The sequence below is a fragment of the Cervus elaphus genome, chromosome 19 (assembly GCF_910594005.1).
Source record: "Cervus elaphus chromosome 19, mCerEla1.1, whole genome shotgun sequence".
NCBI classification, from domain to species: Eukaryota; Metazoa; Chordata; class Mammalia; order Artiodactyla; family Cervidae; genus Cervus; species Cervus elaphus.
The window spans coordinates 38,321,690-38,348,440 of NC_057833.1; the positions used below are offsets into that span (position 1 = coordinate 38,321,690).

At 42.2% G+C, this 26,751-nt stretch overlaps 1 protein-coding gene across 3 annotated transcripts in view; it reads right to left on the bottom strand.

The window, feature by feature from the left end:
- The window catches only part of DGKG (diacylglycerol kinase gamma), a 218,151-nt gene that overhangs the window by 154,537 nt on the left and 36,863 nt on the right, over nucleotides 1-26,751 (bottom strand). For all 3 annotated transcript variants that reach the window (XM_043874877.1, XM_043874876.1, XM_043874875.1), the window contains exons 2-3: nucleotides 17,920-18,235; nucleotides 2,791-2,867 (exon numbers count right to left, since the gene is read on the bottom strand). In XM_043874877.1, the coding sequence (XP_043730812.1) occupies nucleotides 2,791-2,867; nucleotides 17,920-17,986 (144 nt within the window). In that variant the 5' untranslated portion in view covers nucleotides 17,987-18,235. The remainder of the gene's footprint in view (nucleotides 1-2,790; nucleotides 2,868-17,919; nucleotides 18,236-26,751) is intronic.

Consider the following 26,751-nt stretch of genomic DNA (forward strand, 5'->3'; position numbering starts at 1 on the left):
CCTTTGGCATCCTTTCTACATGGTTTGTCCTCAGGAATGTTCTTTGAAACTGCATTTTCAGTCTGGTCCCTGTTCGGTCAATCTTCCTTCTGCTTCACTCTCAGGTGATTGGTGCGTTTTATCCAAAACACCTCTCAGGTGTACCCCTAGGGTATGGGCTCTGTTGATTCTCTCCTAGGACCCAGCAGAGAAGGAACTGACTCAAGGTCTATTGAAAGGATGACAATATGAGTAAATAAGTGGCCAGCCTCCTCCCAAGTTTGTCCTGATGAGCAGTAGCTTTTCTGCAATTAGCCCTCATAAAAAGACCCAGGACCAGGGAAGAGGGAGTTGAGTTTAAAAGATTCTGGGGAAAGGGAACAGAAGGGGAATAATAATAGGCACTATTTTCAGTGTCCTTAAAGTCTTAGACATTTTTCAGAAATCATCTTATGTGGTTCACTCATCTGCAAACTTCAAGGTCTTTCTTTTCGATTGTTATTATCTTCAGTTCACAGATAAAGAAACGGAGGCTCAAACAGGTGAAATATTCAAGGTCTCATTGCTGGTTTGCAGCAAAGGTAGGAGCCTAAACTAAGACCCTGTGACTCCAGGGTCATGGCTCTCAAACTTGGCCCTGCTGGTAGGAAGTAAGTTCTGGAGGGAGGCCAGAAACTGTGCTTCCTCATCTTTATGTCTTCTACAGTGTCCAGCACAGTGCCTGGACTCTCAGAAAACTTTACATGAGCTGAATCTTGCATACATTTATTCATTCAACAAATGTTTGTTGGGTGCCTGCTATGAGCCAGATACTCTTCTGGGCACTGAGGACATAGCAGTGAACAAAAATATTCCAATGGAAGAGATAGACAAATAAATAATTAAGTTATATAGTGTGACAGATGGTGAGAAGCACAAAGGAGGAAAATAAGCAGAGCAAAAGATATGAAGTGTTAGGAAAGAGGGCTTAACATTTTAGATAGAGAATGTGACATCCACTGAGAAGGTGATTTGAGCAAACACTTGCAGGAGGTGAAGGAATGAATGATATGAATAGCTAGGGGAGGAACACAGCAGGAAGAGGCCAGAGCAAGGGCACAGATATTAAGGTTAAAGCAACCTTGACTTGTTTGATGGCATCAGAGGCTAATAAGGATGGGAAAAATGAGAAGAAGATTAGCAGGAGATGAGGTCTGAGAGTAGGATGGGGGTGCAGATTGTAATGATCTTGATTTTTGACTCTAGTAGCAGGTGGGCAGACCATAAGAGATTGCAGAACAGAGCAGTGATATGATCTGACTTCAGTTTAACAGACTGCTCAGTATGTGTGTGAAGAATAGATTTTCAAGGTCAAGAGCAAAACCAGGGAGCCCAATGAGGAGACTACTGCAGTGATCTGGGCAAAACATGGTGGTGACTCAGGTCAGGGTGGTAGCAGAGCATGTAGTGGGATGTGTCTGGAATCTGGATGTATTTTGAAGGTAGAAGTGATGGAGGTTGCTGATAAATTAGCCATGAGATGTGAGGAAAGCAGAAAAGAAAAAAGTCAATGATGACTCCATAGTTTTAGGTTGAATAACTTGAAATGTGCAGCTGTCATTTACTGAAATGGGAAAGACTGCTGGAAAAACAGTCTCTATAAGAGGAAGATGAAAAAGCTCAGTTAGCTTATGTTAAGTTTCATATTCCTGTTTGATTTTTAAGTGGAAATGTCAAGTAAAGGGGTAAGAGAAAAATCAGGAGAGTGTAGTATCCTGAAAACCAAGTGAAGAAAGCAGAGGAGGATTTGACCAATCATGTCCAATGCTGTTGAGTAAAATGACTTGAGTATAGCTACATGGAGGTTCTTGGCTGTCTCATCTAGTGGTTTTAGTGGAGGAGTGGGGGTTACATGCTGATTGAAGAGCTTTCAGAAAAGTGGGAAAAAGAGAAATTGGAAGCAATGAGTATAGACACATCTTTTGAACAGCTTACTTGCGATAAAGGATAGGAGAGAGAGATGAATTGGTAGCTAGAGGGAGAAGTGGAGTCAGAGGAATTTTTTTTTTTTAAATATAGGAGAAATAGTAGTATGTTTATTTGTTGATGAGATAGCTCTAATACATAGAGAAAACCGATGGGAAGAGGCAGAGTGAGAGGGAGAGAGAAATATATTGCTAAAGCAAGGTCTGTCAATGGACCAAAGAGGATGGGATTGAGTGCACAAGTGAGGCTGAAATGAGATCAGAGCATGGACAGTTAACCCAATTACAGGAGAAATGGTACAGCTAGGTGGGCGCATAAGGTGGGGATCTTGGGGATGAGTTCTTCTGATTGTTTCTATTTTCTCAGTGGAGTAGAAAACAGTTGATGACTGGGAATTGAGGAGGGGAGGAGGATAAGAGATTTGAGGAGAGAAGAGACACTGAAAGGGTGAACAGACTTGTGAAGTTGTGAGAGAGTGAAGGTGCTCAATCGTGTCCAACTCGTTGTGACCCCATGGACTGTAGCCTACCAGATGCCTCCATCCATGTGATTTTCCAGGCAAGAGTACTGGAGTGGGTTGCCATTTCATTCTCCAGGGGATCTTCCTGACCCAGGGATTGAACTCAGTCTCCCGCATTGTAGGCAGACGCTTTACCATCTGAGCCATCAGGGAATGGACTTGGGGAACATATAATTCCAGGTAGCACCAATGGCTCACTTGAAACTTGGGAGAAAATATGTTGAGAAGCAAATTCTTCACAGTGAGCTAAACTTCGAACAGAGGAACAAATTATGGAAAAGCTAGAACATGGGGTTTTTAAAGGCTTGAAATGAAAATGTTCTTACCTCATGTGGGCCATATTGTTTGAGGCTCCCACCCTCATTAAATTCAGCCAAGACATACTTTATCTTCTTGGAAGAATCTGGAAAGACATAATCCATATGTAAAACAATTGGTGAACAGCAAGTGGGAGCTAGGCCAAGTCAATCCTTCATGTGTAATGCTGGTTAAGATGGAGCAGCCCCTCATTTCCAGAACCACATGGAGTAATGTCCCTTTTCTCTGCCTTTCTGCCCTCTCAGTTTTTTTTTTTGTTTTTTTTAGTACATTTTCACTCTTGCTGTATGAACTATCTTTCTAAAACACAAATCTGATTAGATCATGTCTCTGCTCAAAACCCTTAAATGGTTCTTAATTTCCCAGAATAAAGCTTAACCCCCTTTGCTGGTATACAAGTACTTGGTGATCTGATACAGCCTACTCCTTATCTCTTACTCTAACCATTCATTCACTCTATTTTTCAGCCATGTCAAATTACATTTCTAGAAATTTCTGAACACACTGTGTACTCTTTCATGGAGTCTCTTTTCTGCGTAGCAAACTTCACTCAATTCTCAGTAGCCAGCTGAAATGCTGACTCCTTTGAAAAGCCTTATTTTACTAGTCAGTTAATCACTCCCTCCCCTGGCTGCCACATGACTTGTACATAACTCTGTAACAGCACTTGTCATATAGTGTTATAGTTATTAACTTGCCCATCTTCTGCCTGGTTCTACCTTCAGAGCTGTAAGTCTTTGTATATCATACCAAGTACTGACACATTATTAGTGCTCAGAAGAATAATACATTAGATGATCAAATAAACATCTGAGCAGAAATTTTAAAGCATTTAAAATGTTAATTAAATGGATGGGTGGGCATCAAGCCTGGCAAGGTTCTGTCCTTGGTGCTGAAACAGAGACAGGCTTCATACACATGGTAGTTGAGAAAAATTCTGCTTTCCATAGGAAGTCATTTAGAAACTATAAGAGAAAATGGTGGCTTTTCTTTTATAAGGGACTTTGGAGTCAAGAAAAGATAATCAATAATTGTCATTATAAACACATCCTGAATGCATCCTGTGTAGTTACCAGTACTCTAGACATCAAAGAAAATCAGAATTTCTCTGCTCTCCCTATCTCACAGTATTGTGAATAAGTAAGAGCTTCTCAAGTTCCATTACTGCCACAATTTAAGCATCTAAACCAAGGGCAATGTTATTTAACACTGACATAGGATTCCTTGGTATTTGGGCTCATCGTATAGACGGTTATGCTCTCTTAGGCCCATGTAAAGTAGATATGCTGTGGGCTGTTCTTCATGACTTTGCTGACTTGGATTCAATCAAGCACAAGCCATAATCATTTCAGGATTGAGACAAATTGAAATGCCACAGGAAAATGCTGCTGTTGCCTAAAAATGGACATTTCTCTCTGAAATTCAAAACAGATGTTGGAAAACAAATAGCTCAGTGAGATCCAGGCACCAGATGCCATCAGTTTGGGCTGCTTCCACTCAATTTAGAAAATACTAAGGAGGGTAAGATGCTGCTAGGTACTATGATGAACTAGTTGGGGACAGGATCTGAATAACTGTGGTAATAATAGTTATGCCTTATTAAAGACCTTTACTACACATTCTTATATACTCTCTGCTACCAATCTGTGCAAATTTGGTAATATTTTCTTCAGTTGACAGATGAAGAAAACTGAAATTTAGAAAAGTTAAGTGACTTACCTAAGAGTCACGGTTTTGACTCAGGTCTAGTATGGCTCAAAAGTCTATATTACTTTTCCTTAAGCACTGTTCACTAGTACTTCCCAAACATTTGCTAACACAAGGCAATATGTAATTAATGCTGCGACAATGATATGAAGCTCAAGGAAGCATGGAGTGGGTAAGAAGCAAAATGAACAGGGAAGAAGTAAAACTAGGATGAGAGTAGGGTTAGGGTGGGGACTGGGGATGGCCTATGAAGGAGGTAGCATTTGAGATGGGCTATAAAAAATAAGTAAGGTTTTGAAAGGCAGACGTGAAGAAGGCAGGGTATTAGAAGAGACAGGGTGAACTAAGATACGGAGATAGATGAGCATCACAGGATCTTTAGGCAAAGTTAGAACCAGAGAGTAGTCAGAGCCAGATTTGTGGGGGGGGGGTACTGAATGCCAACTTAAGGACACTGATTTCAAATTGTTAAAAACTTTTTTAGTAAAGTAGCAGAACCAGGTCTGTTTTTTAAAAGTCACTCAGGCAACAGAATGGAAGAGAGATTAGTATTCGGTCAGATTTCAGTTAAGGGCACATATACATTATATTCAAATTACTCTATGAGTAGCTTAAATATTTGGGGAAAACACTATATTTAGGAATCAATTTCAATGGGAGATTTTCAGCTTAGCCAGAGTAGCCACATTTTTTAAAAAATGAAAAATTTGGAGCCTGAGTCTTCCTGGTGTGGCTTCTGCAAAAGTAACATAGAGACAACATTTTGATTGAGAACCAAGGGAGTGATTTCACTTGAATTCTTCATGTCATTGCCACACTTTAGAGATTCCCCAGTTCATTCTCACAGAAACTGTTTGGTTCTCAACTGCTATTGAGCTAATCCTGCTTTATCCTTAAATGTATGATAGGCAAATTTATATATGCATGTGGTGGTGGTGGTTTAGTCGCGAAGTCGTGTCTGACTCTTGCGACCCCTTGGACTGTAGCCTGCCAGGCTCCTCTGTCCATGGGGATTCTCCAGGCAAGAATGCTGGAGTGGGTTGCCATTTCCTTCTCCAGGGGATATTCCTGACCTAGGAATTGAACCCAGGTCTCCTGCATTACAGGCAGATTCTTTACTGACTGAGCTGCAAAGGAAGCTCCTATATATGCATAAGTGTATATATTTGTCTTACATGTAAACACATATACACATGTATTCATCATATGTACACATTCAAGTAAACAGATAGAAGCATTTTCATTCTTTGACCATTAGCCTCAAATTACATAGAAAAAAGCAATCCAAGAGATTGCTGGCTCCTGGATTTCCACAAGAGGCGTTTCTCACCACACATTTACATTAATTTCCTTTATAGGTTTTTATGAGTTCAGAGCATCAAACAATTCCTTTTTTTTTTTTTTTGTGAAAGGGAAACAATTCCATTTAAAAAAACAAAAACAAAAAAGGGAAACAATCTAATTCTCAAACTTGAGACCCATTACTTTCTCTTTGGCGGTCCTTTGATACTTCATCTGTTTTCTTCTCAACAGATTTCAGGGCTGGGTTTCTCTTTCCCTGAGGAATAAGTGGGCACTGCGCCATCTTGTTTGTCTGAAGATAGTTAAGAACCATGAGGGGCTTCTTCATAGCATTCCTTGATCTTACTTCAGGTGCCACTTGTACCTGAGGCTACGAAAGCACAGCTTCAGTAGAGACTGCCCCATCCAAGCCTGTGCTGTAAGACCCCCTCAGACTCATGAGACAGAGCTCCATTTCTGAGAGTGCAAAGCAGGGCCATGTCCACAGTTCTTTTCTATAACAACTCCTATTTAAGTACCTGCTATGTGCTAAGCACTGTCCTAGTCACTTCATGCATTTTATTTAAATGTCCACAATATAACCCTTCAGATAAGTCACCCCTATTTTAGAGAAGAAGAAACTGAAGTGTATGGAAATTAAATGATTCTTTCAAAGACACAGAGCTAGTGAGTGAGTCACTCTTATTTTTAACACATCTAATAGTGTAACACATCTAATAGTGTAACACAGTTGTAATACACGAATACAAGTAAATCAGAAGGTAATGCCCTTTCTCCATGACAATAGCTCTCAAGTCAGGCTGCATGTTAAAATCACCTGAGGATCCCTAAGCACATTGAATCCCAGGCCTCACCCCAGACCAATTAAATCAACATCTCTGGGGGAACTCAAGCATCAGTATAATTTAAAAGCTTCTGCATGTTCAAACATATAGTCAAAGTTGAGAAACCACTGTTCTATAATGTGGTTTTATTATTAAAAATAATAATACATTAGAATGCTGCTGAAAATGTTAGATAACCATTGCAAAAGGGAAAAAAAGATTATAATTATGTTAAAAATCTAAAAATGTGCTTGGCTAATATTCCTTATTGTTTAAATGGACAACACTAAAGAGCTCCACCCAACAAGTCAGCTTACTCAGCTGTTGGCAACGGAGGAACACATTTTATATTAACTCACTATGGCAGGACCATCAGTACCCAGTTTTACCTGAAATCAGAAGTTTAGAAGGCTCTTTGCTGTGATCAAGGTTGCTAGCCGTAACAACTGCTTTAAGAAGTTTCAGTCAAAAGTTGTTTCTTAATGCCAAGAATTCTGGGATCTTAACCAACCACTTGTTCCTAGTGTTTGAGCAAATTCAAAGCCTCTTTAAGGAGAGAATCTGGCCCTACTCATAGGCATCTCTGACACCATGTTTGTGTGGGACAGGGATGTCCCCTGTTTGAACAAACAGACCCAACTGGAGCTTCAGTGTTCACAGCAGAATGTGAGCTGTGCTGCCTGAACCGGGACCCAGCGTTTAGGGGCCATCTTCTAGTTAGGAGCCTGATGACACTAATCAGACACTGATCAAGTTTCCATTAAACTTGGAAATAACTATAAAGCAACATTTTAAAAAGAGAAACTGAAAACCCATAGAAGAGAGTGAAAATCTAAGGGACATGATAACTCTTCATTCTTTGAAGTTCTCAATCCATACAATTGGACTGCCTGGGGATAAGGTTAGCTGAAGCTCCAATACTTTGGCCATCTGATGTGAAGAGCCGACTCGCTGGAAAAGACCCTGATTCTGAGAAAGATTGAGGACAGGAGGAGAAGGGGGTGGCAGAGGATGAGAACATTGGATAGCGTCACTGACTCAATGGACAGAAGTTTGAGCAAACTCTGGGAGATAGTGAAGCTCAGGGAAGCCTGGTGTGCCGCAGTCCACGGGGTCAAAAAGAGTCAGACATGACGGAGAGACTGAACAACAAGAAGGTTTAAACACAGATTCTGATTCAGTAGATCTGGATCACTGCCTGAGATTCTGCATTTCAAGGAAGGACTTGGGAGACACCAATTATGTAGGCCCAAGGACCTCAGTTTGCTCGAGCAGACCTGAAGCAACCTGTCTATTTGCATCTGACTAGTAAGGCTTGTCTGTCACAACACACACACACAAACTGATGCTGAGCCCAGAGGAACATATTCCACAGACCGGCAAGATAATAAATGACTCTCAACCCGGGGAAGAACAGACACAGAAAGAGGGAGAAGGGAAAGCTGAAGCATGAAGGGGAAAACCCTAGATTTTCCTTCTTCCAGTGAGGCCTGGGATGCATGAGTAAGTTTTATAAGTACTCAGAAACTCAGGAACACAGTAAGATGCACAAAAGCAAGAATAGGGTTTTCCAAGGGTCCAAAGGAGGAAGATGATGTCAGTACAGAGATTCCAGGTCAGCAGCACCGCTTCAAAAGGCCTACCTTTGCAGCCAGGATGAGTCAGGCCCTGGGGCGGAATGTGGGAAGCAGGTGTAGGAAGTGCAGCATCATAAGCATGGGCCCATTCTCCCAGTTACGCTTCTTTTCCTGTCCTGCTTCTCCTCAGCATGTAGCCCACTGCCTGATACAAAACTGATGTTCAATAAAAGTTTATGGAATAAATGAGGGCTAGAAAAGGGATTGGGCTTGTCATGCTTGTTCCATATGTCCTATAATCCCAGAGCCACAGGGAGAAAAGGTAGACTAGTGGTTCTCAATCCTGGCTGCATGTTGAAATGACCTGGGGAGCTTCAAACATCCCTGATGCCTGGGTCTCATGCCTACAGGTGATAATTAAATGGTCCAGAGATGTGGGGTTTGTGGGCAGGACATCACAATCATTTAAAGCCTTCTAGGTATTTCCAATTTGCAGCTAAGGCTGAGGGCCACTGGGGCCCACCAAGCTAACTACTTGGGTAAACCCATGGAAGTGAAGGTTCTGTTGCACTTCTGAAGGTTATATATAGAATAAGAGACAAACACTTTATCAGCCAAAATTCCCACTGCTTCAATGTAAAGAAAACCCTCCTCAGGATACTAAGACTTTCTGATTTATCATAAATGACCTGAATGACTGGTATGGTTTTTTATATAAGTAGAATTTGCATTGCTAGCAAGATTTCCCACTTTTTCTCCAAATAATTTGGCCTCATCAGTCATAGGTGGAGGAATGCAGGAATAGTTACCTTCTTGCAACTAAAAGTGTGATCCCTGGACCAGCAGTATCAGCATCACCTGGGAGCTTATTAGAAAGACAGAATCTCAGAACAAGTCCAGACTTACTGATTCAGAATCTGCATTTTAACAGAATCCAAGGGCTCCACAATCACTATGGACGGTGACTGCAGCCATGAAATTAAAAGACGCTTGCTCCTTGGAAGAAAAGCTATGACAAACCTACACAGCATGTTAAAAAGCAGAGGTATCACTTTGCCATCAAAGGTCCATACAGTCAAAGCTATCGTTTCCAGTAGTCACGTATGGATGTGAGATTGGATCATAAAGAAGGCTGAGCACCGAAGAACTGATGCTTTCAAACTGTGGTGCTAGAAAAGACTCTTGAGAATCCTAAGGACAGCAAAGAGATCCAACCAGTCCATCCTATAGGAAATCAATCCTGAATATTCATTGGAAGGACTGATGTTGAAGCTGAAACTCCAATACTTTGGCCACCAAATGTGAAGAGCTGACTCATTAGAAAAGACCCTGGGATGCTGGGAAAGATTGAGGGCAGGAAGAAAAGGGGGCAACAGAGGATGATGGTTGGATGGCATCATCGATTCAATGGACATGAGTTTGAGCAATCTCTGGGAGACAGAGAAGGATAGGGAAGCCTGGTGTCCATGGGGTGGCAAAGAGTTGGACATGACTTAGCAACTGAACAACAACAAAGATTTATGTGCACATTCAAATTTGAGAGCCACTGTTTCAGTGAAGTCTCTCCCTATCCATAGCTTCTGTGACTGCTTGTGGGCAGAGTTCTAGTCATTAATAATGAAAAGAAGGCCAGTTGTACCAAAAGAGATGTGGGTGAGAAATAGCTGTGATTATCCCTTTCAAGATGGAAGTACCTAGACATGACCCTTTATGGGCCCGGGCTTCCATGAACGTTTGATTAAATCTCACTCTACTGGGCAATATAAATAGCAAAGTTTCAAGAAAGCTTACTTACAGCCTTCATTGTTCTACAAATTAGCCCTAAACATTTTCTCTGACTCCTATATTACACCGACAGGTTTGAATTTTGAGCTATAGATTCCCTACATCTTAAAGTAAAAAAACTTTGCCTTAATTTGATTCTACTGAAATATACTTCTGAATAGCACAATTTACTGATTCAATCTTTTAAAAATGTATTGAAAATTTTTGTTCAGGAAGGAAGAGTCTATCAGGGCTACCCAACACCGAGTACCCCGATTATCTGTTGGAACCTGGGAACCAGCATGGTGGTTGAGCTTTCCTGCCCAGAAATCCTGCCTGGGGCTCCCTTTCTTCTCATTTATTCCCACTATCCTGCGGTTATGGAAGGAAGAATATAGGGGGAAAAGACCTTCAGATTCTTCTGTCAAGACCTAAATAGAATAGAAACATAAAGGGGGGAGGGCATGGTGTCTCATCTCAGAGCCTTAGAAGGGTACTGAAGTAAATCCCAGTTTTGTCTCTATTTCTTTGTATGTCACTATTATTTTAAAAATTTCCTAAAACTCAGAAATAAGAAAAATAAGTGGTCAAGACATCTTTTCAATGTCATATGGAACAAAGGCTATCTAAGGACTGTTTAATGAAGGTACTTAGTTCTGCTCACTATTTACTATTGATTAAAACATATTAAATGTCCCAGACTTAGTGAAGTTACATATTAACTTACAGATTTTTTTTTTTTCCAGCAGAGATGCACAGAACTTCTGTGAAACAGATAACCCGAACGATTAGGGTTTATTGTCCTATAAACAGTTTTGTATCTGACCAAGTAATCTTAATTGGAAAAGACCCTGATGCTGGGAGAGATTTTGAACAGGAGAAGAAGGGGACGACAGAGGATGAGATGGTTGGATGGCATCATCGACTCAATGGACATGAGTTAGAGCAAACTCTGGGAGATAGTGAAGGACAGGGAACCCTGGCATGCTGCAGTCCACAGGGTCACAAAGAGTTGGACATGACTGAGCGACTGAACAACAACAAAGCAATCTCATTCTTCCATTTATTTATGAAATTGCCTAACTAGGAATTTATGGATTTGATCTGTATCCATCCAGGGACCATATCTTACTTCTCAACTTTAATGTCTTACTGGCCCCTCCACTAATTGAGCTAAATAAAATCTTTGGCAAAAATTTATTAAAAATTGTGTTCTATTAAATATATATTAATATTATATATATATACATATATATATTCTTTATCAGTGTATGGCTGAAAGTTGAGCTCCAATGAGTAGATTCTGTTTAGTTTGTTGGAACTGAAAATGAAACAAATTAAACTTGACCTCAAATTGAAAACATTGGTTCTAATTCTTATTCTGCCACTGATTTTCTGCGTGACTTTAGGGAAGTCACTGAGCTCTTCTAAATTTAGTGTTCTCATTTGTAAAATGGATGGTAGTTGGATTTGATCATGGCTAAGATCTCTTCTAGCTTTAAAAGGTCTAAAAAATCAAGCAACCACTAACTGATGTAGGAAATGTTTGGCTTCATTTCTTAGAGAATTAAAGGCGAAAATGGATGTTTTATCAGGATTTTTTTGCTTTTTTGCTTTATGAATAAGATGATAATTTCTGTCCTTGGTAAATCATGGGGAAAAAATGAGGGAAAAAACCTTCCCCCCAAATAACAGGATCAGGACAATAAGCCAATTACATTTCTGAAGTTGTTAGGAGGGTCAGTAGGAGGCATTTCCATATGCTCATGCTCTCCAAAGTTGAAAAAGAAACCTGTTTAAACATAGAAACTAAGTATTGAAAGGGCTAATGAAGGTCATTTAATCAACCAGACATCTGAAGCTCCAATCTCTCTAATGTCTCGGCCAACTCTGCCCAGACAGTTGTAGCAAAAGGAAACAGTGGTTTTGAGTCCCTTCTGTTCCATCTTAGACAGGTTTGATCATTAGGAAGCAATGTATCCCTTAAAGTCTTTCTTCTGATGATTTCCTCCAATCTGTCCTAAAGCTACTTCTTAAAGCCGTTCACTATTAACTTTACACCTTTTCCCCACAATAGTACTGTGGCTATTTTTAACACAACTAGTGCTCCCTCACTCTTCCCTGAGTCTCTCCCTTTCCAGCAAATATACATAGTGTTTTCCTCTATTTCTTCATAACTAGGCCCTGAGGCGCCTCACCGTGCCATGGGCACTTCTCAACAAGTTCTGCTTTGTCCATTGTAAACTGTAGTAAACTGTGCTGCCCAGAAATAAATCCAGTTCTCTAGAGAGGCCTGATAAGGGTAGGAGAGAATGTAGATATTTATTTGCCTTATTAGAAATTATGAGTCTATTAATACATCCTAAGATCACAGTTGGGCTTCTCCAGAGACTCAGTGGTAAAGAATCTGCTTGCCAAGGCAGGAGACGCAGGAGACGTAGGTTCAATCCCCGGGTCAGGAAGATCCCCTGGAGTAGGAAATGGCAACCCACTTCAGCATTCTTGCCTGGAGAATCCCATGGACAGTGGAGCTTCATGGGCTACAGTCCATGGGGTTGCAAAGAGTCAGACATGACTGAAGTGACGAGCACACAGGCAAGATCACAGCTAGTAATTTGGTTAAATAAAATAATGTATGTGCACTCAAAAGAAATCTCTATAACCACTAAAAACCATGCTTCTGAAAAGTACTGGGTGATTCGGAAATGCATCATGACACGTTGTGTGCTAGGCAGTGCCCAGAGATGGCTGCTGTCAGTTTTCCTCCCCACTATGTGAACCACTGTCCCATGAGATGTGGAGTCCATTCCTCTACCCCATCATGTCTGGCCCGGGTCTGTGACTGCTTTGAGCAATGGAATGTGGACAGAGTTATGGTCTAGCACTCAATCCAGGTATTGAAAAGGTCTGCTGCTGTTTTTATATCTTGGAGCTCTGAGCCACATGTACAAAATCCAAGTAACCCTGCTGGCAAGAGATGCCACATGGAGAGGCCCTGAAAAAAAGTTGAAGCATTAGTTGTTCAGTCATGTCCAACTCTTTGTGACCTGGACTGTAGCCCATCAAGCGCTTCTGTCCAGAGAAGTCTCCAGAAAAGAATACTAGAGTGGGTTGCCATTTCCTTCTCCAGTGGATCTTCCCTACCCAGGGACTGAACCTGGGTCTCCCACACTGCAGGCAGATTCTTTACCTTCTGAGTCACCAGGGAAGATGAGAAAGTGCTTGGAGGAACAGGCCCCATGGAGGAGCACCGAGGTACCGGCAAGTGAGTGAACAGGCCATACAGGGTCATGTGAGGCAACCCAGCTGCAATCCCAAACACTGTGGAGCAGGAACAAGTCATCTTGCTGGGCCCTTTCCAGGTGCCCAAGTCACAGGATCACGGGAACAAAACCAAAATGGGTGTTTTGACTTATCAAGTTTTGAGCCTGTTTTGACACGGCAATGGATAACTGAAACATATTGGTAGAGTGAAGACAACAGCACACAAAATAGTCTAGATGTTTTTAAATATATATGCATATGCGTGTAATATGTATTTTAATATTTATATTTATACATAAACATATGAGTTGTGGTTATCACTGAGAGATAGGATCATGTGTGTGTGTGTGCGCGTGCGCTCGGTCGTGTTCAACTCTTTGTGACCCCATGGACTGTAGCCCGCCAAGCTCCTCTGTCCATGGAATTCTCCAGGCTAAGAATACTGGAGTGGGTTGTCATTTCCTCCTCCAGGGGATCTTTCCAACCCAGGGATCAAACTAGCGCCACCTGCACTGCAGGCGGAATTGTTTACCCACTGAGTCATCAGAGAAGTGTGATAGGATCATGAGTAGCTTTAAATTTCATTTTTTCACTTTCAAAATTTTTACATTTGTTTTTATTTCGTAACAAAAAAAACTTCTTAAGCTGTCATATTATTGTCATATTATTCTTTTGACAAGCACTCTTAATTCACATTGCACAGTGGTAAAGAATACACCTGCTGATGTAGGAGGTGCAGGAGACCTGGGTTCTATTCCATCCCTGGGTCAGGAAGATTCCCTGGAGTAGGAAATGGCAACCCACTCCAGTATTCTTTTTTTTTTATGCCAGTATTCTTGCCTGGGGAATTGCATGGACAGAGGAGCCTGGTGGGCTACCGTCATAGGGTCACAAAGAGTTGGACATGACTAAGCACACATGCGTGCCATGCCACTGTCAATTATATAATATATATATGTGTGTATATATATATATAATATCCAAGGGTAGTTTAACACAGCTTCTCCCCTGACTGAAGTGCACCAGAGAAGGTGCAAGGTTTATGCTCTTGAAACAGAGCATATCGAAAACCTCTTGTCCTGAAATTCTTGGCCTCTCCTACCTAGAACTCCACTGGAGAAAGTTCTCAATTTTCAGGCTGTACGCTTCAGCTATTCTGCTGTTGTAGAGCTCCTGTTTTTATGGTTATGGAAGAGCAGTTGCTATGGCAATGTAATCTGACTAAACGCCAGAATGCATCTAAAATTGGTAGAAGTGCCTTGTTCAGGGTTTCCTCTGAGGATTAATCATTTTCTAAGAATCACATCTTTTGTTTTTCTTTTCTGTTAGAACAATGGTGCTAGAGCCCCTTGTCCTGTCCTGAGACACAGACAAAATGAGGATGGATCCAAGAAGGATAAAGCTGATGGTTGAAAAAAAGACCACAGAGAAGCCACTTCCTACCAAATACTTGAGTTTCTTTTCACCCCCTGCCTCCACAATGGCTTTGCCACATCTGGACCCCTCTGTCCCTTACTATGCACAGATTCACAGGCTTTGAGGTATCTCTGCTGGCTTCCTTTTGTTCCACAAGTTTTGAGGGTACTTCCTCAGTAATTTCCCATAAATTAGCATCTGTTCATTGCCACATTCCCCATTTTAGCTCTGTGCCTCAGTTCAGATGAGAGATTTCATCCTTCATCCAGAGGACTTGTCTGCCCTCCCTGACCTGGCAACTTTCTCGTCCAGAGCACCCTGCACTCAGCCATCAGATCCATGGCTATACATTTTGCCACTTCGGTCCAAAGGCCACGCCTTGACAGGCAGGGTCCCAGGCCTCCTGCTACCCCCTCGCTCCCCTGTCTGCCTCCCCATCCTCCTGCTCCTTCTCCTCACCTGGCCCAGAAGCTCTTCTTACCTCCGCACAACCTCCCCCTTTGCTCCCCTTCACCTTTGCTCCCCCTGTTTCAACTCCTCCCCCGACCATCTACTATTCACGTCTTAAACTCTTTCCTCCACAGACTTCACCCAGATGAATCCTCTGTTACAAGTTAAGTTGTCTCCCCTGTAAATTTATATGTTGAAGTCCTAATTCCTCAGTACCTCAGAATGTGACCTTATTTGGAAACAGGGTCATGGCAGAGGTAATTAGTTAAGATGAGGTCTTACTAGAGTAGGGTGGGTTCAATCCAAAATGACTCTATCCAGACGTAGAGAACAGACTTGTGGTTGCCAAGGTGAAGTGGGGGAGGGATGGACTGGGAGTTTAGGATTAGCAGATGTAAGCTATTACACACAGGATGGATAAACAACAGAATCCTATCGTATAACATGGGGAACTATATTCAATACCCTTTGATAAATCATTATGGAAAAGAAAATAAAAATGGATGTATATATATGCATAACTGAGTCACTTTGCTGTACTGCAGAAATTAACACAACATTGTAAATCAACTATATGTCAATAAAAAACAAATTTAAAAAGTAAGGATTAAAAAAAAGGCTTTCCACATAAAGAGGGAAATTTGGACAGTGAGACACATGCATAGGGAGAGCACCACGTGAAAACTAAAGGGAGAAGACAGTTACCCATAAGCCAAGGAAACAGATCTTTCCCTCCCAGCCCTCAGGAGGAGCCTGGATGTTGGACTTCTGGCCCTAAGAGCTGTGAGAGACTTTCTGTCATCCTGTGTGTGCTCTGCTTAGTCGCTCAGCTGCGTCTGACTCTTTGCAACCCTGTGGACTGCAGCCCGCCAGGATCCTCTGTCCATGGGGATTCTCCAGGCAAGAATACTGGAGTGGGTTGCCATGCCCTCCTCCAGGAGATCTTCCTGACCAAGGGATGGAACCCAGGTCTCCCACACAGCAGGTGGATTCTTCACCGACGGAGCCACATCCTAAGCCACTCCTTTCAGCCTCCCCCAGCTCCAAATTCCCTTCTCCTTTGTGCACGGTTTCCCTGCTGTCTTGAGTCTGTTCTCTACTTATGTCAAAGTACATTTCTGCCGCCCTAACAAGATTCCGATTCCTCAGGCAAAGCCTTATCTCTCTGCTTCTTCTTCCTCCCTGACAGGGCCTGATACTTTGTTGACCCACAGAGTGGGCAGAATTAGATGAGTTTACCCTGGAGGGTGGTTGCTTGCTCCTTATCAATTCATTTCAGAGGTCTCTAAATCTACTGTCGTCATACAAGAGGACACAGGCTCCAGAGTAGCAGGGAGAGACAGACTTTGCGACCCATGAACTATGCAACCCCATGAACTTTGCAACTCCGTGAAACCCTACCAGGCTCTACTGTCCATGGGATTCTCCAGGCAAGAACACTGGAGTGGGTAGCCATGCCCTTCTCCAGCGAATCTTCCCAAACCAGAGATTGAACCCGGGTCCCCCTGCATTGCAGGCAGATTCTTTACCATCTGAGCCATCAAGGAAGCCCATGACTAACACTTACCCTGGAGGGTGATTCCTTGCTCCTTGCCAATACATTTCAGACTTTCTAAATCTACTGTGGTCATACAAGAGGCCCTGGGCTCCAGAGTACCAGGGAGAGATAGACCAGTAGTCCTACAGCTGGATCACATGGAATCATGGGGTGTTAGGCCTGGAGGGACCACAGGGAAAGATCATCTAGTCCAACCCTCTCATTTTGCATAAGAGGACACTAAGGTTGGGGGTGTGGGGGAGGGGATCTAAAGGGTGGGGTGGGTGTTAAGGGCTGTCACATCCCAGAGACTGACTCCCAGACCAGTGCCCTGTGGAAGCGGGGCAGGCTGCCCCACTTCAGAGGATGATCTGCCTGGGCAAGTGCTGTAGGGCAGGTCAAGGAGTGACAGGTTGAATGACCTACAAAAACACCAGTACAATTAATGCGAAGGGAGAGGAGTTAGAAAAATGGGGTGGGGTTAGGAGTGCTGCTGAGGGCTCTGAAAGACAAAGGGCTCTGTAAAAATCAGTGCCGTTGCCCAATCATGACAGGCACTGTGTGTGTGCAGAGTGAAGCGGTCAGCCCGGACCAACTCCTGTCAACAGTCAGGACTAGGAGCGGCCTGCGGGGGGCACAGCTGTGGGCTGTGAGTGTATGTAGGCCTTGCCCCCACTGTGTGCTGATGCACTGACATTGTTCCTGGGTGCAGCTAGTGAAACCGAGAGCCCCATATGAAAGCCCAGGCTTTCCAATACAAAGTGAAAGAAGTGGCAGGCATCAGAAAACTGTATCTTACTGAAAGAAGGCTTTGGGTCCAAACTCAAGAGGATATTAAAGAAAATGACTGAGCAACATTGTAACCAAGCAGCCTGCAGCCTTTCAAAAGGTAGGCCAGAAAGAGGTTTTGACAAGCTGAGAAAACACAATCTTACATTATTTAAAAAAATGAAGACCGAAAAGGAAAAAGGTATATTCAGGAACTCGACCACAGAAAGCAATATACACAGGATGGGAGTGTGACAAGATGCTCATAGCGTTTAGCTGTGATTTTTTAACCTACTTTTTATTTTTCTTCCCTGGATAGTCCAGATTTCTCTGGTGAGAATGTATCATTTATAGAGTATAAAGATAATCGCATTTTTATGTTTAAAGACACAAATTCTATTTTTATAAGGAGATAATAAGTTGATCTCATTCTCTTTGCTTTGCTATGATACACTACTCTGCTCTCCAAAAATGCTCTCCCCAACCAAGAGGAAATCCCAACCGAGATGGGTCCATCCGTTTACTCACATTCCGCATATTTCTGCAGTTGGCCAAATTCTTCTGGAGTGAGGGACACCCAGCGATCTTCACTCATCTTCCCTGGGTGTGAGCGCTTGAGGCTTGGGAGAGAGTTTTGTTTACCAGGCTGTAGCCGTGGCCCAGCTTAGGGCCTGGCTCATTGCAGGTACGTGACAGACAAGCCCTTCAGGAAATTTCTCGAGGACCCAAGTGTCTATGGCAGCAGCAGGTATCGTTGAGCAGATGAGAGAAGACCTCTGCTATTCCTCAGGCAAAAATATCCTTCTATCGGTAGTCAAGGTATATTCAGAAATCCTTGCTCTTCCTGGGGCGAGTAGAAAAGAAATTGTGAATGAGAATGTTAGAATACACGTCATCTTTTCTTATTAAAAAAAAAAAAAATTCCCAAATGTTCTTTGCTGAAAGCTCTATTGGAGACAGTGGTTTCCAAGCAGTGGGGGAATGCCACCCCAGGGAAGAAGAGGACATACAGACCGGACAAATACAAGTCCAGACAGCTGGATGGCTGGGGTGGGGGTTGGGTAGCCCGGATGAAGAGGCAGCCATACTCCTAAACTCTGGGAAATTGTAAACGTCCCTCGTCAGAGGTGGTAGTAAGGCCACCTAAGAGCATCCTCCAGGCGTGAAAATACTCCAGGCTGTCGGGTGTCTCATGAGAAAGCACAGGGACGGTAGCCCACAGGGCGTGTTTTGAAAGGTAAGCCCATCTCTTCTCCACTGATTTCTAAATTCCACCATTAGAGCTGCTTACCTTCCTCTGATGAGTCACGAAACCACTCTGCAAATTCAAATACCAACCCTCCCCCTCAAGGTTGGCTGGCATCTTAAGTGACTCTTTCCTCTTAGAACCATAAAAATATAATTAGAGGGAAGGCCTGCCTTTCTGGTGCAGATCAGCCTAAGAGAGGAGGGAGTGGATTCAGACAAATACTTAATATCTTTTCCTTTGAGCCCCTCGTGGCTCCACCAGTTCTAAATCAGTTTAATGGGTTGTGAAATTAATGTGGCAGGCTAAGACCAGCATCTAAAAACATGATATAGAATAGCACAGAATGGAATGGAATGATGGAATTGAAAATAAGAGTGCATCTCCTTTCAGTTATACATACATGTATACACCTACCACAATGCAACATGTATCTCTTATTCTGAGTTGAGGTTTAAAAATGTTGAAAAGTCACCAGCCAAATAGGACAAGAAATAAAGACTGATGTTACCAAAAATCAAACCCAGTTTTAATAAAAGAGAATCCACTGTTGAGTCAGGGTTGAAGGCAAGTCTGCGAGTCTGGGGATCTGAGGAATGAAGGGGCTGGAAGAGATGATGGAGTGAGGAAGCAGAATGGACAGTTCTCTGGGGTGGCACATAGACTTGGTTGGTATGGACCTGGATGGCTGAGCTAGAGCCGAGGGAAAGTGCAGGCAGAAGATAGATGTTCTGTAAGGACAGCCTCTGTAAGACCTTCCATTAGTCGGAGCTCACCAACAGTAGGAAGAAATACATGGCAAGGGAGTGAGATGCTTGTGTATCAGGGAGCATCCAAACTCTAGTTTCTCTCCTTAAAAAGTTTAATTTTCTTCTTAATCCACTGGCCAACTGAATTCTGTTTCTGGGCACTTGGTCTTGCCTAGTTTCCAGTCATGAAACTTAATTAAGGGAACCCTCACTAAAATGGAGCGGTGAGGCCAGAAGGGGGAGTTCTCATGCAATTGCCACAGAAGTCAATTATAGGAGGAATTGTCAATCATAGACTCCAACAGTTCAGTTCAGTCGCTCAGTCGTGTCCATCTCTTTGCGACCCCATGGACTGCAGCATGCCAGGCTTCCCTGTCCATCACCAAGTCCCCAAGCCTACTCAAACTCATGTCCATTGAGTCAGTGATGCCATCCAACCATCTCATCCTCTCTCATCCCCTTCTCCTCCTGCCTTCAATCTTTCCCAGCATCGGGTCTTTTCAAATAAGTCAGTTCTTCACATCAGGTGGCCAAAGTACTGGAGTTTCAGCTTCAGCATCAGTCCTTCCAATGATTATTCAGGATTGATTTCCTTTAGGATGGACTGGTTGGATCTCCTTGCAGTCCAAGGGGCTCTCAAGGGTCTTCTCCAACACCACAGTTCAAAAGCATCAATTCTTTGGCCCTCAGCTTTCTTTATAGTCCAACTCTCACATCCATACATGACTACTGGAAAAACCATAGCTTTGACTAGACAGACCTTTGTTGGCAATGTAAAGTGTCTGCTTTTTAATATGCTGTCTAGGTTGGTCATAACTTTTCTTCCAAGAAGTAAGCATCTTTTAATTTCATGGCTGCAGTCACCATCTGCAGTGATTTTGGACCCCAACAGAAGGAGTATTAATGGGAAAGAACCATCAAGCACAGACCAACAGGAAAAGATATACATTGCATTTCCTACAAAAAACTGACTACCTCAGGGACTTCCCTGGTGGTCCAGTAGCTAAGACTCTGTGCTCCGAATGCAGGGGGCCTTGGTTCAATCCCTAGTCAGGGAACTAGATCCTACATGCAGCAACTAAGACACAGAGAAGCAAAATAAATAAATAAATAAATGAAAAATAAATAGTTTCTTTGAAAAAAAAAAAAGGAAATTGACCACCTCCACAACTCAACAACGAATGAGTAATGGTCATCACCATGAACTCTCACTTTTCTCTCATGGACTTTTGCTCAAAACACCCCCTTCTCAACTTCCTCCTTTTTCTTGATAAAATAACATTCCTCTCTTTTATATATTGGACTTCTCTGTGGCTTTTGCCACAACTCACTTGTTCCAAAGTGCAATTCCTCTGCTATGCTTGAATAAATCCATTTGCTGTTAAAATAACTGGGTGTTCTTTTTTTAAGGTCAAAACCACTGACCCAATTGCCAAATCCAACAGGCACGTTCAGGCCTTCCTCGAATTATTTGCACCCTCTGTGGCCTTATCCTCAGCAGAAAACAACCCCCTGGAAACTCTTTCATCTTTCTAAGTGTTCCTCCTCAGTCTCCTTCCACTTCTTTTGCCACTGTTAAATACTGTGTGTTGAATACTGCCCCATCCTCACCCTATATCCCTTCCCTGGGGAACTTCATCCACCTCCATGATTTCAATAACTCCCAGGCATGCTGCTCGTTGCCTCAGTCATGTCCAACTCTTTGTGACCCCATGGACTGTAGCCCATCAGGCTCCTCTGTTCATGGGATTCTCTAGGCAAGAACACTGGAGTGGGTTGCCATGCCCTCCTCCAGGGGATCTTCCTGACCCAAGGATCAAACCCGGGTCTTCTTCATTGCAGGCAGCTTCTTTACCACTAGTGCCACCTCCAGGCCTGCATGCTCCCTTCACTCCAGATCTGCATATTCAACTGTCTACTGTGACGGGGCTTGCACTTTGGGTTTCCCCCATAGCTCAGTCGGTAAAGAATCTGCCTGCAATACAGGAGACCCAGGTTCGATCCCTGGGTTGGGAAGATCCCCTGGAGAAGGAAATGGCAACCCACTGCAGTATTCTTGCCTGGAAAATCCCATGGACAGAGGAGCTTGGCGGGCTGCAGTCCATGGAGTCGCAGAGTCGGGCACGACTCAGCGACTACCACTTCAACACACTTCACTGTGACTTCCTTGTTTGTCCCAAACTACCCTCAATGAGCACCTTTCCATGCCTCCAACCTGCCCCTCCTCTGCATTCTGATCATGCCCAAGAAGAACCAATACAATACCCAGGCCAGAGGTTTGAGGCTGAGCTCCTCGTTCTTTTTTTCCTACAAGCCCAGGCACCAGTCTGAGAGCGTGACTGTCCACTGGGTGTTCCACTTCAGCACCTCCCCCCCACCTCCATCATGCCAGCTGGTCTGTTAACTCAGACCCTCATCTGCCTGGTCTCTGACTACAGCCTCCTGACAGTCTGCCTGCCTTGGCTTCTGCTTTCTTCCCCTTGTTTGGCTCTAAATTGCCAACCGAATCACATCTTCCAAGTCATAAAATTCTTCAGTGGTTTCTATTGCCTATAGAATAAAACGTAGTCTTCTTTTCATGATACATAAAGCTTTTTACGATCTGGCCTCTGACTATCAACTCAGTCCAAAAGTGAGGCCTTTAGAAAAATTTTCCATCATACAAGGGAATTCAGCATTGCAATTGCTATAAACACTGATGCTGGATGCTTACTTTACATTGTGCTCGTTGCTTTATATATGTCATCTAATTTCATCCTCATAACAACCATGGAAATTAAGCTTTGCCTTCCCTATTTTTAGATAAGGAAAATGAGGCAAGACGTTTAGTAAATATGGTAAGAAGAAAGAAGGAATCCCCTGATGCTTTTGTGTAAAAATGCCTCTCTGATCTTGCCATTCTGCATACTTTCAGAAATGCAGAGCTCTGACAGGACCCAGAGACACACTGCATGATGGAACACCATGGAACTTGAACTCAAAAGGCAGGGGATTTGAGTCCTGTTTCTGCCTCTTATCAATTATTTGACTTTAGACAAGTGTTCCATTTTCTGAACCTTGGGGTCCTCATCTTAAAAATGAGAATAACTAATAAAAAAAACTCACTGAATTAGTATTAGGATTGAGTTAATATATGCGAAGAACAAACACCCCCCCCCCCCAAACTGCACCTGGTATAATGCCTGTCACATACTGGAACCTAAACAAATCATTATTGTTACCATCCTATTGCAAATACAACACTGAGCAATACAACAAGCCAGCAGCTGCCAGCAGCTGGGTTCTTTGGGTTGTGCTGTAGATTTCTGAACTTGATATCCTGCTCCAGGTTGTAGTAATTTTGTAACTGCTCATCAAACTTTTATCCACTGATGGTTTTAGCACCCACTGATGGTTCTTTCCTGGATTAATTATTACCACGATAGTGAATTTCTAATTCCACCCTCGCTTCTATATTTATTAGCTGGATTATACTGTAAGATAGAGCTTTCTCTTCCTTATTTTTTATACTAGACTATACTTTCTTTATACTATAAATACGACACATACCATAGATATATAAAATGCTTATGTAAATATACATGATAAATATGTAAGTATAATATGCTTATTACATTTCCACATAATGTATATTTACTTATATTCATAGATTCTTACTTTATTCAATGGGTTATGATCCATTACCATCATTACTTGTTTTGAGTCCAAATTGTCCCAGATCTGGCCAGAGCAAGCTCATTCAAAGTGATTCCTTATTCTTCAGACATATTCCTATCATTCTTTGATCACATCTTTATTTTCTGATACTACAAAATATTTCAGGCTCAGCTTGTACTTCCTCAGTTCTGGTCCTAAAATCAGTCATTTTTCAAAAGAGCCCTGATTCCTTTTAGTGGAGAATGGATTTTGAAACCAAGGTTTGGGTACTAGGTATGCTCTTTGCTACTGAGGTCTCACTTCTTCTAGGCCCTATTGGTTACAGAGCTAGGAAACAGATGCGCGTATACACACATAGCTCATTTCTGGCTATTTATCTTTCCAACCATCCTTCCATCCATCTATGAATGTTAAAAACCCCAGATGCACACTCATACACTACACAGAGTCAATTGTAGCCTCCTCTCATTCCATACTGTTAAACTCCTTTCTCCAACAAACTGTTTCCATTATCGACAATGTACTTTTCTCAATTCTAAACTATACAGAAAGTAATTTCAGAAGTGCTAGCCACATCTCTGTGAAAAACAGAGTTCTAGATTTATTTACAGCTCCTTTGTCTTTAGCCAATACCCTCAAAGTACTATTTTCAAAAGTTACTCAGGTTAGTTCTTTCCCACTCCCATTCATTCCTGTTTGTATTTCACTGTAGAGATTTTTCTCCATTCCCACAGATTCTTTTTTAGTATGGTTTCAAAAGTCAGAACTATATAAAAAACAGTGTCTTGCTTTCCCGTTTCCTTTACTCTGTTCCCACCCGCCTCCTTTCCATCTTTTCTCCCACCCAATCCTTATGTTTTCTAGTTTATTCTTCCTGTTTATTTTCACATCAGTGAGCAGATATATGGATATTTTCTTATTTCCCCTTCTCTATCATACAAAAGGTAGCACACTGTGGACTGTTTTTTGTACACTGTTGGTTTCACTTAACAGTATATCCTGTGAATCACTTCATATCTGTGCTAGATAACCTCTGCATTTAAAACCAAATTTGACTCTAGCATTTACCTCCTTAAACCTTTTAGAGGCCTCCTTTGTCTTCCAGGATAAAAGGCAGGTTCTTCAGCCCATTCCAGAAGATCCTTTATCTGTGGTGCAGCTCATCTCCGCATCCTTACTCCAATGACCTCCTGCTCCACATACTCCCTGTTACAGCCAAACCAACCTACCATGTCCCCCTAGCACCTGGCAAAATATCTGACACATGGCAAGGCCTCATGAACATTAGTCAATGGACTGACAAACCCACCACGCCTTTAATCTACCTGGAGTTCCCTTCACTCCTTCCTCCTCCTAACAAACCAGTACTCTGGCTCTAGATACAAAGGTCATTTCTTTCTATAGCTTTTCAAAAACTTTTTTTTAGCAAATCAAGCTATTCTCCTAGCTGTATTCCTATAGAACACAGAAATCATTTATATTTTCCTATTGTAGTAGTTGATGGGAGACAGATATCTGAACAGATAATGAACACATGAGCTGGTAAGAGGAGTGATACAGATATGGACAGGGAACTATGAGGCCAGCCAATGTGTCTGTAGCAGGCACAGGGCAGATGGAAAGATTTCTGAGGAAGTTGAGAAGGAGTAACAAGGTAAAGAGGTACATGTTGCAACAACTCAACAAATACTTCTGTTATTATAACTGCTGTTCCACTGCAGCGCAGTGCTTGGCTTCCTAGTGGAAGAAACTGGAACATTTTTTTAAAATGTTATTTTATATTATAGTTGATTTACAATTTTGTGTTAGTTTCAGCTATACAGCAAAGTGATTCCTTTATACATATACACATATCCATTCTTTTTCAGATTCTCTTCTCATAAAGGTTATTACAGAATATTGAGTAGAGTTCTCTGTGCTATACATTAGGTCCTTGTTGATTATTTATTTTATACATAGCAGTATATATTTGTTAATCCCAAACTCCTAATTTATCCCTCCCCCTCCACATCTCCCCCTTTGGTAACAATAAGCTTGTTCTTGAAGTCTGAGTCTGTTTCTATTTTGTAAATAAGTTCATTTGTACCATTTTTTTTTTAGATTCAACATATAAGTGATATCATGTGATATTTGTCTCTGTCTGACTTATTTCACTTAGTATGATAATCTCTAGGTCCATCCATGTTGCTACTAAATGGCATTATTTCATCCTTTTTTATTGCTGAGTAATATTCCATTGTGTATATATATCACATCTTTATTCTTTCATTTGTTGATGGACATCTAGGTTGCTTCCATGTCTTGGCAACTGTAAACAGGGCTGCAATGAACATTGGGGTGCATGTATCTTTTCAAATTATGGTTTTCTCCATATATAAGCCCAGGACTGGGATTGCTGAATTATGTGGTAGTTCTATTTTTAGTAAAGCTGCACCATTCTTTATTTCCATCAGCAAACACTGCCTGACTCTCCAGATAGTCACTGCTGACCATGCTCCCACATGACAGTCCCCTCTGTTTGTCTGCCTTTTGACAGAGATGACAGCTACAACACAAGAGGGCTTGCTCCAGCTGACATCTCTTGGCATTTCCCTACCAGCAGCCTGCCCTATCACTCCCCTCTTGGGGCCTCTTTACAGTGTGAACAATCTTCTTATTACCACCCTCAACATCTTGGCTGGCAGAAAATAAAATGTAATATGATCTTCTAAATAGCACTCAGATTAGATATTGTCAGGCTTGGGTGGAAGAAGAGTGTTTTATGTTCCTACAACTAAGCCACTCTGAGCACTTGCTTGAGCTCCCCTGGCCTCGGTTGCTTGTCTAAAAATGAGAGGGTGGGAATAATGGTTTCAAACACATTTTCTAGCTCTGCAATTTCGCATAGTGGATCAAACCCTATTTGTTCTGTACAGATGTCAGCATGGAAATCACAAGTCAGAAGGAAGACAGCAAATTCAATGGGTATTGAATTGCACCCCAGGTCTCTCTATTCATTCGAATGAATCAGCTACAGACAATTATCTAGGAACAAACACCTCTTCATCTCTTCTTTGCTCTCATAATAACATTAATTCATGAATACAGCATCAGATTGGGGGAGATTATTTATATATGTCTGATGACTTATAACAAACTGCAATGAGTATATTTTTTAAAGGGAAGACTCACTAAAAACTAGTGATTTTTTGAAAAGATATGAACCCCTCTCTTTTCCCAGAAGGGTTCAGATCCTTCCAAAAAAATCACTAGTCAGATCTTGATAGCTGTACCATCTCTGGGCTTTTGCTCTTGCTGATCCTTCTTCAACTCTGCAACTCCTACACAGCCTTTGGAGTTCAGTTCAAGTATCACCTTCTCTAAGAAGCTCCCTTTAATTGCTTGCACTGGGCTGGACATATCATCTCTGGTCTCCAATAACTCCTTGGGCTTTTCCATTGTGGCACTCACCACACTGCAGTGTCTTTACCTACTGCAAGACTCTAGGCCCCTTCAGGGTTGAAACAGTGCCCTGTCCACTGTATACCTCTAGTTATTAGAAGATTCCTAAGGGTTCACTTCTTGACCACTAGGAAAGTGGTTTTCAACTTTTTTTTTTTTTTGGACTGAGACCATCTGCCTGGAGCAATCAGGTGCTCTGTGACAACCTAGAGGTGTAGCAGGGGGTGGGAGGTGGGAGGGGGGTTCATGAGGGAGGAGACATATGTA